The 16,828-nt window shown below is 39.3% G+C and overlaps 1 protein-coding gene across 5 annotated transcripts in view; it reads right to left on the reverse strand.

Moving 5' to 3' along the window:
* DIS3L2 (DIS3 like 3'-5' exoribonuclease 2) overlaps nucleotides 1-16,828 on the reverse strand; it is a 372,410-nt gene that overhangs the window by 305,988 nt on the left and 49,594 nt on the right. For all 5 annotated transcript variants that reach the window (XR_005030205.2, XM_057503433.1, XM_036912160.2 and 2 more), the window contains 3 exons: nucleotides 15,870-16,015; nucleotides 15,218-15,375; nucleotides 7,074-7,127 (listed from right to left, as the gene is read on the reverse strand). Coding sequence is in view for 4 of the 5 variants with exons in the window: in XM_057503433.1 (XP_057359416.1) it covers nucleotides 7,074-7,127; nucleotides 15,218-15,375; nucleotides 15,870-15,921 (264 nt within the window). In the remaining variant the exon portion in view is untranslated. The remainder of the gene's footprint in view (nucleotides 1-7,073; nucleotides 7,128-15,217; nucleotides 15,376-15,869; nucleotides 16,016-16,828) is intronic.

The following is a 16,828-nucleotide window of genomic DNA, read 5'->3' on the forward strand; positions in this document are numbered from 1 at the left end:
AGCATTCCAAAGAGTAGAAGAGGAGGAAATACTTCCAAACTCATTTTGTAAGGGCAGCATCATTGTAATACCAAAACCAAAGACACTATAAGAAAAGAATTATACACCAATATCCCTGATGAACATAGATGCAAAAATCCTCAATAAAATATTAGCAAACGAAATTCACAAATATATCAAAAGGATCATCCAGCACAATGAAGTGGGATTTATTCCAGGGATGCGAGGATGGTATAATATTTGTAAATCAATCAACATCATACATCACATCAACAAAAAGAAGTATAAAAACCAAATGATCATCTCTATGCTGAAAAAGCACTTGACAAAATTCAACACCCATTCATGATAAAAACTCTCAACAAAACGGATACAGAAGGTATGTACCTCACATAATAAAGGTCATATACAGCAAACCCACAGCTAATATCATACTCAATGATAAAAAGCTGAAAGCTTTTCCTCTAAGATCAGGAACAAGACAAGGATGCCCACTTTCAGCATTCTTACTCAACACAGTATTGGAGGTCCTAGTCACAGCAATCAGACAACACAGACATAAAAGGCATCCAGACTGGTAAAGAAGAAGTTAAACTCTATTTGCAGATGACAATATTATACATAGAAAATCCTAAAGACTTCACCAAAAAACTATTAGAATAACTGGATTCAGCAAAGTTTGGTATTACAAAATTAATACACAGAAATCTGTTGTGTTCCTATATACTAACAATGAACTAGGAGAAAGAGAAATAACGAAAACAACTCCATTTACAACTGCATCAAAAAGAATACCTAGGAATAAACCTAACGAAGAAAGTGAAAGACCTATACTCTGAAAACTATAAGACACTCATGAGAGAAATTAAAGAAGACATAATAAGCAGAAATCTATCTCATGCTCATGGATAAGAAGAATTAATATTGTCAAAATGGCCATCCTGCCTTACGCAATCTACAGATCCAATGCAACCCCTCTCACAATACCAACAGCATTCTTCAACAAACTAGAACGAATGATTCTAAATTCATATGGAACCCAAATAACCAAAGCAATGCTGAGAAGGAATAACAAACCTGGGGGATTATGCTCCCTGACTTCAAGCTCTACCACAAAGCTACAGTAATCAAAACAATATGATACTGGCACAAGAACAGACCCACAGATCAATGGAACAGAACAGAGAGCCCAGATATAAACCCACACATATATGGTTAATTAATATACGATAAAGGAACTGTGAATATACAATAGGGAAAAGACAGCCTCTTCAACAACTGGTGTTGGGAAAACTGGACAGCTACATGCAAGCAAATGAAACAGGATGATTGCTTAACTCCATACACAAAAGTAAATTTAAAATGGATCAGAGACCTGAATGTAAGTCATGAAACCATAAAACTCATAGAAGAAAACATAGGCAAAAATCTCTTGAACATAAATATGAGCAATTTTTTCCTGGACACATCTCAGGCAAGGGTAACAAAATAAAAAATGAACAAGTGGGACTACATCAAACTAAAAAGCTTTTGTACAGCAAAGGAAACCATCAGTAGAACAAAAAGACAACCTACAATATGGGAGAATATATTTGTAAATTATTTATCTGAGCAGGGGTTAACATCCAAAATATGTAAAGAACTCACGTGTCTTAACACCCAAAAAGCAAATAACCCAATTAAAAAACGGGTGGAGGATCTGAACAGATTCTTCTCCAAAGAAGAAATTCAGATGGCCAACAGGCACACAAAAAAATGCTCCACATTACTAATGATCAGGGAAATGCAAATCAAAACCACAATGAGATATCACCTCACACCAGTCAGAATGGACACTACCCAAAGACAACAAATAACAAGTGTTGGTGAGGATATGGAGAAATGGGAACCCTCCTACACTGTTGTGTGCAATGTCAACTGGTACAGCCACTGTAGAAGGCAGTATGAAGTTTCCTCAAAAACGTGAAAATAGAAATACCATTTCACCCAGTAATTCCATTACTAGGAATTCACCCAAAGAAAACAAAATCCCTGATCCAAAAAGATAAATGCACTCCTATGCTTACTGCCACATTATTTACAATAGCCAAGATATGGAAGAAACCTAAGGGTCCATCAATACATGAATGGAGAAAAAAGATATGGTATATGCACACAATGGAATATTATTCAGCCATAAAAAGAAAAGAAATGCTGCTCGTGTATATACAATTATATATTAATGACACCAAAATTTTAAAAAAAGGAAAAGAAATCCTGCCATTTGAAACAACATGGATGGATCTAGAGGGTATTATGCTCAGTGAAATAAGTCAGGCTGAGAAAGACAAATACCACATGATTCCATTTATTTGTGGAATATAAATACACAGCAAAACAGAATGAAAAATGTAACAGTAGACTCATGGACACTGAGCTGGGACTGGTGGTTACCATTGGGGAGGGTTTGGGAGGGGTGGGTGGGGAGGGTGATGGGGATAAAGGGGCACAAAAATTCTCCAATCATAATGTAGGGTAGCCATGGGGATAGTAGTACAGCATGGAAAATATAGCCAATGATTCTGCAACATCTTTCTATGTTGACGGGTAGTGGTTGTACTAGTTGGGGTAAGGATTTCATAATATGGGTAACTGTTGAACCACTCTGTTGTATACTTGAAACTAATGTAAGACAGTATATCAATAAAAAAAATTTTTAATTAAAATAAATTTTTTAAAAATTAGCATTCCAAATTCATCAAGCCCTCCTCCACCCAAAAACTGTGGTTTTAGACACTCAGCATTTTTTATAGTTTCAATTGCAAACCACTAGGGATCTTTTATTCAATCTCCAATCTGTAGCCTGCACACTTTACCAAATCTGACCCAGCCTTGTCCCTGACGAAGAGCTACCATGTTAGATACAAGACAGAATTACTGCTGCTGACTTCATGATGAGCTTCTTAGAGAAATAAGGAAGAGGCAAGCAGTAAATAGAGAGCCACTAAAGTGTGGCCCATCATCTTCATCAATAGCTGCCTCCTACAATTTATAAAGCAATAGATCTCTCCAATTTCCCTGGAATGAAAGCTGTTTGAAGGTCATCCTAACCCATTATCATGTGTCAAACATATGCAATGACAGGTCTCCTTCATAAGCAATTCCACCACCCTGAGACAGCTCAGAGATTTAAGATGAGAACACTCTGGTAGTCATATTCCTATCCCAAGAAACCAAGAAAAGCAGGGCTGAGTTGAACATCAGATAACAAACAGATCTACAAAAAGTGCATCACTACTCAGCTCTCACTTGATTCATTCAGAAACCTGTATCTACTGCAGAATCTATTTTAAAGATATTAACCTTGGGAACAGCTCAATATTAGAAGTGCCACTCATCCCTCTTTACTACTTTTAAAGGCCAAAGAGTTCGCTCTTTATTTGAATACCAGAGAACTTGCTCTGCCCACAAGAAGAATAGGGAAAAAAAGAAAAATGGCTAATGAACAACCCTAGAGGAAATATAAAGGGACCTGGGAAAACCTCACTAAATACTTAGGAAGCTAGAGAGGGGAGGACAACCCACATATGCCATGATGGTCCTCTGTCAATGGAAGAGCTCCCTTTGGGCCAGAGATAAATTCCACAGATGTTCAAAGGGTGCCTGCAATGCTGAGATGTACAAAAAAAATTAAAGAACTTCTTTATGCAACAACATAACCCAGAATGGAAACTGTGCTTTTTTTAGAAAGCCAAGTTTTTAACCACTGACCCATTTCTCCTCTTTATCATAAAAAGGCATCTCAATTTATCTTGGTTTACTTGAAAGTCACATGGTTTTATTCTAACTCTGTATCTTACTGGGAACCACAGGAGACTGGTATGTACACATATAAATTATTTATCCCGTGTACTTTGGCTTTGTTACAAGAAAATGAAAATCAACTTTATATCAGTAGAAATCATAATGAACCTAAGTCAAATTCCCCCCTCAAAAAAATCTTTTTTAATAACCAATGATCAATTTACTGTTCTTAACCTGTTGACTTGAGTAGATATTTTAACATAGCAAATGACATTTGTTTAAGTTCACAACTGTTGTTAGTAAAAATAAACCTAAATAATTTCATCAAATCTAGTCTATTTTTGTCTCTACAAAAGCTTTAAAATTTTAAAGTTGGAGGAATGTCAGACAATATTTAGTCTACCACTCATTTTACAAATAAGCAAACTATTCTATTTCCTGCTATCAGAGCAGAGGGTCTACCTTCTTTAATATAAATTTCTGTCTTTACTCTCCCTACTAAAGTAGGGAACAGGTAACATCCTACCTCCTAGTCTACCTGTGAGCATTTTTCCAGTTCATACAAGTTCGCACTTGACATGGACATGAGTTACATCTACTCATAAATCCAGATCAATGGTAGCTGTAAGATTTACCTACATGTAATTTATTGCCTCTACTACCTCCCTCTCCGGTGCTTTCTATGATGCCTCTAAAAACTGAAACTGACCAAAAACCCCACAGAACAGAACCCTGGATTGTTCCGGTGTCCAAAACTAGGGTACCTATAATCACTTACAACTGGGCCTTGATAGAGCTTTTATAGTCTGTTCTTAATTGTTTAGAGGTGAGTCATTTAGCACTTTTTCTCCCCCTGAGACACTATACTACTCCATCAGTGGTTTGACAGGAAAATTAAAATGGTACATAAATAAGCCAATCCTAATATCACAACTGTCTAAAAAATTCTAAATAGGACATGTCAGGAGTACAATTTCAAGTAAAAGAACAACTTGAGCTTTTGAAACATGAATAACTTTTGCTTCTAACTTCCTTTAAAAAGCCAAAGTAAACAGTGGCAATACATCATTTGCAAATTTAGATCTTATGAAGTTAACTTACAGGAACCTAACTAGGCCCCATATTTTAGAGGACCTCTGCTCTGGCCCTCCTTCAGCCACACCCTTTCCCATCAGGTAAAGGAGCTCTCAGGGTCAAATGAATGGATGTGCATCCCTGAAGTCATCAGCCCCAAGCCCACCTCCAGGGCATACACAAACATCTTCCCCAGGTCTTTCCAAAGGCACAGCACATTCATGGTTGGCACCCCCTGGACTTGACAGGTGTCTAAAGGGTGGAGATTTCTAAGGAGTGTGGACAGCGCTTGGACATGTGGGATAAGATGCCCATACAGGTGCGTGCAAGGGTCTTTGCTAAATAGGGGGACAGCAAAGAAGGGACAGGCAACCAGGACCGGGAAGGGAAGAGGGGTAAGCCCTCTCCATGCAGCCACATTTAGCATGGAGCTCCAAAGAATCTGAGAATTCTACAACTGAACCCAGGTACACATCAGTATATTTGGCAAGAACTATATCATGTCATGAATGTATCTTAATGGTTTATTAGTCAGATTTATAACTGCTAAATATTTAATATAAAGTATATGTGCCTCATTTGTACTTTTGTCCTGGGTCCCACATTCATCAGAAGCCAGCCTAACAGGGACCTAACTTAGGGAAATTCAATAGTGTAGACTCAGGGAAGAGAGAAAGGAAGAAGTAAATTTTTCAAAATACTGTATGTAGTTCCCTTTATCATTCCAATCAATGAGAGCAAACCTCATTGTGCAGAGGAGACAGGAGATGTGAAATCTGTTCAGCTCCTAGGTGCCTGTCAGGAGAAACTCCTTACTGCACTGGGTATATGATTCTCATGCTTAAAAAACTGTATTTTTCACACACCAGGGCCCCAAATATCATCAAGCTCCTTCAACTGGCTTGTCAATGAAGGAACAGTCATTCTTTTCCATGTAGAGAAAGCACTGGTTATGCTGGACTTACTAGAGATGGTTTATCTGTCTCCAACATGGCATATTCCTAAGAGACAATCATGGGTAATTTTTATGATTACTGATTTTTCCCCTTATGAGCAAACTCTGGACTCTAACACCCATGTGAATTGTGCTTCCACTTTATGATGGAAATGCTCCCACAGTTAAGTCACTACACCTCAAAGCTGACCCTCAATTCTACAAGCCAAGTGCCTGGGTCGGCACTTATTCATGTTCTGTCACAGGAGCCAAACATAACTCAGAGAGAACAACTTGACATGTCAGGGATACTTTTTACCCAATCCAATAGGGAAGACCTGAACTTGAGATATAAATTTGGATCCTTGGCTTCTGGAGGACAAGGGAAAAAAAGGATTAACCTGAGTCTGAGAATAGGTCTTAAAACTGTTATGAACAACAATAATACCTACAAAGTACATGACTGAACTTGTATACTCACTAAACTTTTCATTTAACATAACAAAACATTGACTAAAATATATGTATTTACTCCATTTCCTCATCTATAAGCAGAAGGTTATTCCTATGGTCTCTTCTGCTATGAAAAATCTTTAATTCTATGGCAGTTCTATTTATGGAGTCTTGGAAAAGTTAGGTCACGAATTTAAGAATATTGCTCTCCCAGCTTTGCACAAGCAAGCCTTACCCAGAGACCTGCTGCTAACTATATGTCAGAGCAAACATCCCCTTAACAGGAGAGAGCCTGTTAAAATGAGTCATGAACATAAAAAAGGGTATAAAGACCCAACGGTAAAGAGCCCTGTACCAAGTCCTATCACCTGCAGAAAAGTGAAGTGAGAAACTCTGACCAAAAAGGAAAAGCATTACACATTATTTTTGGAGAAATCTGCAGATTAGCTCATGCAGGAGATCGAAAGTAGATAGCGTATTTGTTTAGGAAAGAGTAACTTAAATCAGTGGAAAAATCCATAAATCCTTTTAAACTATAAACCAAGGGCTTCCAATTGCACAAACTGGTGGGTGTCTGCATGGGTTCAGCTGCTCTCTACAGCCTCATAACAACTGCCATCCCTTTCATTTGAAGTGTGATTTTAAGACTGGCAGAAAGGGTTGTTAGCAAAAGGCAAATTTTATTTATTTAAATTTGAAACAAATCCTTTCCCACCCTCAATTTTGTTTTACTACTCTGCTTTTCAGTTAGAATATATGATTTCAGTTTCAGAGCACATCTAAAAAATTAAATGTGACATTAAGTTTATTACAAAGCTATTGAACTTACCGGGGAAGGAATGAAGGCTTCATGAAACTTCTTTGGATTAATTCTCAATACGCCCTTTAAAATAAAAATATAAAAAAATCTGTGAAAATTTAACTAGGTATATACCTAACGATTTTTCCATGAGTATATTATTCTCCAATAAAAAGTTTTTAAATTGATTAGTTCAATCTAGGAAACAAGTTAGACAAATGAGAACTATTCACTAAATGCATAAAACATGATTTTATTGCTGGCTGTTACACAGGGTTCCATCAAAAATTGGAAGCTCACAATGGCACCTTGCAGTGAAAAAGCAGAGGTGAGAAGCAGCAGAGCTTGCCATGTAGTGGGCAAGTGGCGACTACTGGGATTTTATGTGCCCCTGTATTCTAGTCTTCAAATTTAAGCTTTTCCTTTAAGAAAAAGACTATGTGGGGATTACACCTCACTACATAATGGCCTTTTTTAAATTCTCTAAGACCTTTCCACAATTGCTTGTTTCTGTGACAATCTTCTAAGTGATACAGGTTAATTTCCAACCTAGATACACAGCCTCAAGGGACTGGATGCATACTTTTTACTCTGGTCCCTCTGCAGAACTGAATGAGTCAATAATTCAAAGAGGCCCAGAACCAGCTCTTAATGTAAATGGGAATCCTGGCTCCAACAGCCAGGCCACCCAGTCTGCCTTCAACTTGATGTTATTCCAGCATCAAATCAGGGTCTGTTTCTATTTATGCTCAGGGGAGCAGGTGGGGGCTGTCTTCAATAGCAGTTCAGTGTTTGAGGCTCATGCAGGAAGCTGTAACCCTCCCCAGGTTCCAGCTGCATTTGAAGGCCACTGGAACTCACGGATGGAGGCAGCTATTTTCCTAAGGCACAGACTCAAAGGGGGTCTTGAGAAAGTGTTTTAAATAACATTTCCCCCCTTCAAATGTTGAAAGACTGGAAGATACATAATTAATAAAATAGGTGAGGGCATAAAATAAAGTAGAAATAGATCTTTCTTTCAATAGCATACCATGTTTAAATTATAAATTTCCATGCAATAGTTTATACTATTGTTAACATCCTAAGTAGACTACTACAAATGCTCATTCAGTCCTTAAGTCAATAATTATTTATTGAAACAAGACAATAAACTGTTCAAGACCCTGAGACAGACAATGTGAGAGTGAGAGTAATGACCAAGCTTGATCCTTGTTTATAAAGAAAAACATGAGGAGTGCCATAAGTGAGGACACAGCTTCCTCTCAGCCGGTGGGGGAGTAGGGAAGACAGGCTCCAGCATCAGCGTCTGGTCTGGTCCTTGATGGAGGAGAAAAATTTGCAGATGAATCAGAAGGGAAAGGTAGGCGAATGCAGACGGTGGTAGGCAAGAGGGTTCAAAGAACCACTACTCTTCTCTGTCCTTCTCTAACTCTGCTGAGGGTCAGAGAGAAAAGGGCCCAGAAACACAGCTGGCAAAGCTCCCTGAGTCCAGTGCTTTTTATGAGTATCTCTGCAACTTCACTTCTAGAACAGCTGTTTTTGTTGGGCAGGGAGGAAAAAGGCTAACTTACATGTATCCTAATTCAGCCACTTAATCACCAAATATGTCCTGACGACTAGCATGACAGGTACTATGCAAGTGATGGGGACACAGAGGAGAGTAATAATCAACAGTCTCTTCCCTCACAGAGCTTACAATCTAGTGAAAGAAAGGCACTGCAAATAAATAAAAGTAAATTCATTCAAGTTAACTTTTTTAAAAATTCATTTTCTCATTTGAGGCATTTTTTTCTGACCTAAATTTGTCTCTTTGTTTTCAATCACTATTCTTATATTCTTATACCATCCTTCTAGCTCAGGGAATGGTTAATAGATGAAGTATAAAGATGGGAATGCCTTCTGCTCTGGAAGTGCTTTTAATTACAGAGCGCTCAGAGAGACCAAGGCTGGGCTCACGAGAAAGAGACAGGCTGCTCAGGGCCATATCTAGGCTCTATTTCAAAGAACAGATATTTAAAGGACCTTAAAGATTCTATTCTTGCATGTGAATCCCAAAATTCCTGATATATAAAAGCCTACAGGGAGGGATAGAAGCCTTGTTCAAGAAAACATATGCAAGTTGGCACATACTCTTAAGAACTGGATCTCAGGAACAGACTCCCATCAGAGTGTAGACCACACTCAGGAAGAAGAAACTCTAACGGAGTTCCGCAGCAGACTGGAGTCACCTCTACAGCCCGATGGGAGAACAGCAATGTCAGGAACTAAAAGAGACTTCCAACAGATGTTTATTTTACTCACCTACTGAAGTCCAGGACTTCCATCTCCATATTTTTATGATTATTGTCTAATCTGCCCCCATCCACCATCACTCACTTTCCTCCTCAACCCTTTTCTAGGCCTGGAACTGGGTCGGTGAGGCCCCTACATCCTGCTCTTCTCTGAATGCTCCTGTATACCTCCTTGCCTTAACTGAAACCTGGCCATCCCCTGATACGATCACTTCCCTTGAAGTGCTCTCAGAGGGAGCCCATTTTATCTCTCCTATCCCATGTATCTCAGGGACCAGAGGAAGAATGTTTTCCCCTACTTCCCCATTGTGGCTTTAAAATTATTTTTCCCTCTATTTTCTTTTAAAACCCTCAGATCCTTTAAGTTCATGTCATTAGCTCCTGCTATATCTTGGTGCTATCATCTCCAAACCTTCAGGTAGTATCCCTGATTGACTAACACTTTGATCCTACCTCGCTGTCTTCCTCTCCAACCTTACTCCTATAAACACTTACAGGACTTCATATCCACACGGATGGCCAGGCAATCCTAGCCTGTCACTCTAGCCACCTTTTCCTTTACCCACTCAAGCCAGCACCTCCCATGTTTACAGCCTGTATCTTGTCATGGTTGCTAATTATACCACCTCCATAACACAAAAACATCAGTATCACACTTTCTGATCACAATCTTCTATTGCTCTAGCTCACTTAGGGTAGAAACCCGACCTCACCAATTCGTCGTCTTCACTAAGACCTCCATGGACCTCCACATTTTTACCAATCATCCTCCTCCCACTACGTTTATTCCCTTCCTGCCCACGCAGGTGCCATAGCCTATCATTACCTCCTGCCTTGCAAACTGAGCCTTGGTCCACTCTTCCTCTTCTACTCAACTAGTAAAGCCCCACTCTCAGTTAACCCCAACTATCTGCCTCTCCATGCCTACACCCAAGGAGCCGAATGTCACTGCAGACAAATACCACACAACTGGGCTAATCAGCCTAACTTGGCAACCACAACATGTTTTATTTGGCTTACAGGATGCTTGAGATGCTTAAAACTAAGGAACTTCACACATAAATATGTATTTCCAAGTTCTCTGAAAAATCAGCAACCAGCTAAGCTGAATAACAGATGCTTCTCTTAGAGCAATGAAAACAATCACAAATAACACACTGGCAAATTACATTTCATACACTGTTTAGGGAGCTTTATGTCTAGTAACTAATTTAACCCTGAGAACAACCCTATGAGGTAGACACTACTATCCACTTTTGTACGAGAAGACTGAGGTCCTGAGAGGAGCCCATTTCACACCACATTCAAGCCCAAGCAGCCTGGTTCCAGAGTCCTTGCCCCTAATGACTGCAGGCTGCTTGTTTGCTGGTCATCACAGGGGCCTCTTCCCTCATTTATGCCATCTGCGCCCTTCCCCTCAAAGAACCAGCATGACATTCCAGCCCTCAGTCTTCTACCCTGGTAAATGGCAACATCATCCATCCAGTTGCTCAACTCAAAACTTAGGACTCCTCTTTTACTCCTCCTCCTGCCTCACCTTCCCCATTTACTCCATCAGCATGTCATGCCAGGTCCAGCTCCGTGTCCATCCAGCTCTCTCCATCTACACTGCCACCCACCTGTTCACATCTTCGTATCTCCTTGCCTGGTTTACTCTAACGGCCTTCTACATGGTCTCCCAGCTTCCACTCTCATCGGTTTGTCTCACAACTGCCAGAGAAATGTTCTTAAAGCATAAAATAGATCAGGTCCTTCCTCTGCTTAATAACCCTCAATGACTCCTCACCATCCAAACCAGCCTGGAGGGCCTACTGATTTGCCTAACCAACCGGTTTATTATCATACCATAATTTCTTTTGCTCACTATGTCCAACAGGCTTCCCTTCTTATTCCTCAAAAACACCAAGATTTTTTTCTGCTTGCTCTTCTACCAACAGATCTCTCTGCCTTTATGTTCTTTTCCTAATGCTTCAAATGTTTGCCTCATTCTCACGCTTCAGACCTCAACTTAAAGATCATTCCTCAAAGTGGCCTAACCACCCTCTGTAAGTGCCTTGCCCAATTACTCTCTCACTTTCCTTACTTCCTTATTAGCACTCATCACAAGCTGCAATTTCCTCTTTACTTCTTTAGTGGTTTTTGCCTCTCTCTCCCAGTGTATTGCCTATCTTGCTCACTGACAATATGTTTGTTGGCACTTAGTAGGCAGTTTCTTAATAGACGAGAAACATTAGTTGAGCTAATTAATTAATGCCTGCAAAGCTGACATTCCCCTACCACTCCTGGTATTAATGTTATGAGTATCATCTGTTCCTTCTCAATGGACAGACTACTGTAATGTCACCCCTATTATCTTTAATTCACACCCAAATGTTCTACAGCTGATTTCACTCTTGGCAAACTGAAGGTCCTAGAAACTAGCCCATCCTGTTCTGTCTTTCTAGACTAGGATTTCTTTCATGATCCAATAAAAAATTTACACTAATATTCTATTCTAGGGGGACACTAGTATCTTGCCTCAGACAGCTCTGAGGCTCAGCCTAAGCTACTTTTAACCAAAGCATCATCTGGATTGTGAAATCAACAATCTACCATCTTTATACCCCTCTCACTTTAGTCATGACCCCAAACCGGAGCCCCTTCAAGGCCTTTCTATTACATACTGTCATTTCTCCCAGTATCTCCTATGAACTCCCAACCTCCTAATACTGTACTTACGGAGAAAGAAAGGAAATATGTTCTTTGATGGGAGAACTTACTTACAAAAAAAATTTCAAAACTACATGTACTTGCTTATGTTTTATTGCTGGTCAGTTCAAGCACAGGAAAGAGATTTCTTTGGTCACTGTGGACTCCTCTCCTCCACTCCCCACATAGGGCAAAACAATGTCAAATTATCAGTCAAGTATTGAAAATGAAATAAAGTATTACTCTACTCATATTTTAAAATATCTTCATAATATTCTCTATAAAAGTTTCTTCTCTGGATGGGAAGAAGAAGAAAGATGTCACTATAAACTTAAATTTGAATATCAAAGTCAACAAATGCTCATAAGTATATTTAATAAGTTTAATTTTCTCCAACAGCATTCAAATTATCTTTTGTCTAGCTTTCTACCTTACCCATCAAGGCCTGCACATATCAAGTTTATATCAGAAAGCAGATGGACTCTGTTTCTCTGCCTATGAAAATCTTATTTACAGTGTTATATATTTCACATGGTGACCTCATATCTGGAACCCATTCCTTTCCCCATCTGCAAAGAACAACTGTTCTCATCTGTGGGGGGAGGCTCTGGCTGCAGAGTCTCATGAAGTCACAGGCCAGGAGGAATCACTTATAAACTCCTGGGAATGAGAGTTGTTACATCGATCAGCTTTTTTTGTTTTAATGTCAGCAAAAAGTTGCCTCAAAACCAAAAATTAATAGGAGAGAGCAAAAACTAATACCATTGCAGAATATTTCCCTCACTTTATCTCTATAAATTCTATAACCAAAACTATAAGCAATTTTTCTTCTAAGTTATAACAACCAAGGTTCCCCTCACTCTTCTTCAAAAGACAGTACACCTTGATCCTTTATTCATTTGGTCAGCAAATAAATATTTATTCAATATAAACTTGTTAAGCATCAATCAAATGCCAGAGTCTGGGTTAATGTGTGGGAATAAGACATGACCTTCCCACAATGAAGTGAATAGTCTATTTGAGGACACATAAATGCCAAGAAATGGTAATAAGTTTACAATAAAGGGTACATAGAGAAGTCAGCTTCAGGACAATGACAATGGCTGATTCTGCTTGGAAAATTAAAGTGAGCCTTCTCAAAACAGGGTAATTTTTAGGTAGGAACTTAAAGGTCAAGCACAATTACATCAAGATAGTGGAAGAAAGCTTTCCAAGTACCAGGAACAGCACGTCCAGAGTCACACAGGAATCAAAAAACAGAGTTTTTACATGAAAAGTCTTGAAGCTCAGTGTGGACGGAGCAAAGTGCACCTGGAGGAGAGGGGCGGCTATGAGCACCGCACAGTGGGTCCTCGTACACAAAACAAAACGGGAGCCAAGAAGCTTGTAGATAAAATGGACTCCAGTATGTGTGCTGAAAGATAAACAGCAAATAAATGGATAAATGAATGGACATATGTCCAAATGCAGCTTCAACTCTCCCAAGAGAGGCCTTGTCAAAGAAATCCAAGGGAAGCTTTATAAAAAAAAAAACCAAGAGTAACTTTGAAATCAGAAAGATCAACTAATTTGTTTAAAAGTGTTCCATTCAAGAATCAGCAAAAACACTAACTCAAAAAGACATCTGCATTGCCATGTTCAATGCAGCATTATTTACAATAGGCAACATATGGAAATAACCTAAGTGTCGATTGATGGATGAATGAATAAAGAAACTATGGTACACACACACACACACACACACACACGCACAGAGGAATATTATTCAGTCATGAAAAAAGAATGAAATCTTGTCACGTGCAACAACATGAATGGCCCTCAGGGGCATTATGCCAAGTGAAACAGGTCAGACAGAGAAAGGCAAGTACTGTATGATCTCTCTTATATGCGGGCTCTGAAAAAAACACAGCAAGTTCATAGATACAGAGAACAGATCAGTTGCTGGTGGGTTGGGGTAGGAGAGTGGCAGGGGGGTTACTAGAAGGGGATCAAAAGGTTAAAAAAAGAGAGATTAATCACATGTGCACTTGAACACAGGTAAATACAAAAAAGGTGATAAACACGAAGAGAAGATAATAGCATCTGTCAACCAGCTAGGTCTTTAGCCAAAAACATAAATATAGAAGCTGGAGTCTCAGAATGAGAAAAAATGGAACACAATCAACATTTTCAAGTAAGCCAGGTAACAGATGACAATATTTCTATACTAATCCAAGAACTATGAAACAGACTTAATTCAAAGAATATGTGGCCCTATTTTCCTTTCCATCTCATTACCTACTACGCGCCTCATATTTCATGCATAAGGAGCCCAAAGCTGCCTTACTCCACGTTGTTTCACACATTCATATTTTCATTAATGCCAACACCTCTCCATACCTCCTTCCCACACAAATATCACACATTTAATAGACTCACCCTTCATGTTCACTACAGGAGACACCTCTACAGTTTCTCAGTCACCCCTGAACATTCTTTTATCTGAGCACTTACCAATTACCCCTAAATCATCCATTAACATGACTGCCTGACCCCACTGGGCTCCAAGTTCAAAGTACAGAAAGACAGTCTCAGCCCCTTCATCTCAAGAGCACCCATGAGGCATGCTCCTAACTAAGAACTATTCCTGGCTCACAGTGGATGCTCAATAAACATTTGCTGAGCCAAACCACTTGAACTAGATTGTAAAGGTATTTTGCAAACTATAAAGCACTCAACAAATATTGTCTGCTGCTGTTTACTGTTTCCTTTTCAATCTTATTCTTCATCATTCAGCTTCCATGTGCTCCAGGCAAACTGAACTATCAATATGTTTCTTATAAGCAAAACCTATTTCTCACTTCTGTCTTAGTAGCTCACACTGGTCCCTTTGTGAAGCTCTTTCTCTTTTATTCATTTGTTCAAACCACACCAATCCATGGCCTAGCTCAAAAACATCCCTTCCAATAAAACATTCCTAGGTAACCTTAACCAGAAATAATGCCCCCTCCTTCTCAAATGTCAGGGCACTCTCTCTATCTTGAGGCACTTATCCGCACTCTTGGCACTGTAGGTCTGAGAAGTGGGAATCCCTGTGCCTGTTATACGTCATTTCTCTCACAGCACGCAACACAGAACAGTAAACAGTTTAATGAGTGATAGATTACTTCTGATTCCACATGTTCCAGGGATAACCTTCTAGTATGTTTTAAGCACCTGGATAAGCGTTCCTCTCTTCAAACCTTCTGAAACATTCTCCTTGGACATGTAGGTTTCGAATATGCTCTTTTTCTTCCCTCGTGTGGGCTTGTTCTTTGACTTCTTGTCACCTGGTGAAGCACCAACACCATGTGAGCCAACCGCAGAGGACACACCTAGAAACATGAGGCAGCAATCAACTCTTTCCTCAAATATCTCTGTACTTTTAAAACTGGAGATATTTTATCTTAAAAAAAAAAAAGACCAACTAAAGAGTGAAACTCCCTGATAATGATTTCAAATAGTCACAAAAAGGAAAGAATGAGTAAAGAAACATGAATAAAATGTACACAGATAAGACAGCACTACAATATGCATAATCTGAATAATGGGTTCAGTATGCTTTGCTGTTTATAAACACAAACTTTATAAAAATAAGAATTACTAAAAGATTGTCACTTTTCTGGAGGAAATTAAACATCTGTACTCAATATAACAAAACTAAGACAATAAGAAACTACTTAATTCTAGAATAAGTAACACGAGAGAATATGTAACAGGTCACCAAAAGCATCACAGTCTCCCATAGACCTAGATTGCCCTGTGCCTCCATTCCACTTTTATTTCAGGTCTCCAGTTGCTAGAACAGACTCCATTTTCCCTTTGCTACCTCTAGGGGTTCCCAAGGGCCGGAGGTTCAGCCTGCAGTCAGGATGGCTCATTGCTGGTTCCAAGGCGGCCTCTTCTCTCCGGATCCAAGGGGGCCTCCACCGCTCAGCTCAGAGTTCTGGCCTTAAGTGGCCCAGCTGTCACTAGCTGAAAGCAAAGAGAGATGGGTGATTGAAAGGCAGGTAACCTGCAGCCTCCTCTGTGCTCTCAGAAGTTTAATACTTGGATGCACAGCTGACCCTTCACCACCGTGGGGGTTTGGGGAACAACCCCACACACAGTCGAAATCCATGTATAACTTTTGACTCCCCCAAAAACTTTACTAGTAGCCCACTGTTGACTAGAAGCCTTACCAATAACATAAACACCAGTTGATTAACACATATTTTGTATGTTATTACGTATTATACATTGAATTCCTATAATTAAATTAGAGAAAATAAAATGTTTCTTCAAATTGTCACAAATTCCCAAAAATTTTTCCAAATATTCATTGAAAAAATTTCACATATAAGTGGACCTGTACAGTTCAAACCTGTGTCGTTCAAGGGTCAACTGCACTTGGACGGCAAAGGCAATGCAGTGCCCCTCGTTGGTCTTGGCATCACTTTCTCCTAGAGAATCAAAGACAATGTCTGTCCTGAGCTTGTTTTCAAGGCACTCACCCTCACAGGTATCTCTAGCCTGCTTGTTTGGGCCACTTCAACTAAAAACCTCTACAAATAGGGCAATGAGATAGAAAATAAGGGGTTCTGAAGTTCTATTCAGCTTGTGAAATGCACAAGAATAGGAGAGAATGTGGTTTTGGAAAATGGTATAATAATCTAGAATATAAAGGCTGTAATGAAATAGGTACTAAACTAAGGCTCAGGAAATGCAGCATTTACTAAGATGTACCTTAGACAAATAACACTCATTTTAAATCAGGAAAATCAATTCTTTAGAGTTCAACAAAACCTA

This window comes from Manis pentadactyla, chromosome 6 (assembly GCF_030020395.1).
Source record: "Manis pentadactyla isolate mManPen7 chromosome 6, mManPen7.hap1, whole genome shotgun sequence".
Lineage (NCBI taxonomy): Eukaryota > Metazoa > Chordata > Mammalia > Pholidota > Manidae > Manis > Manis pentadactyla.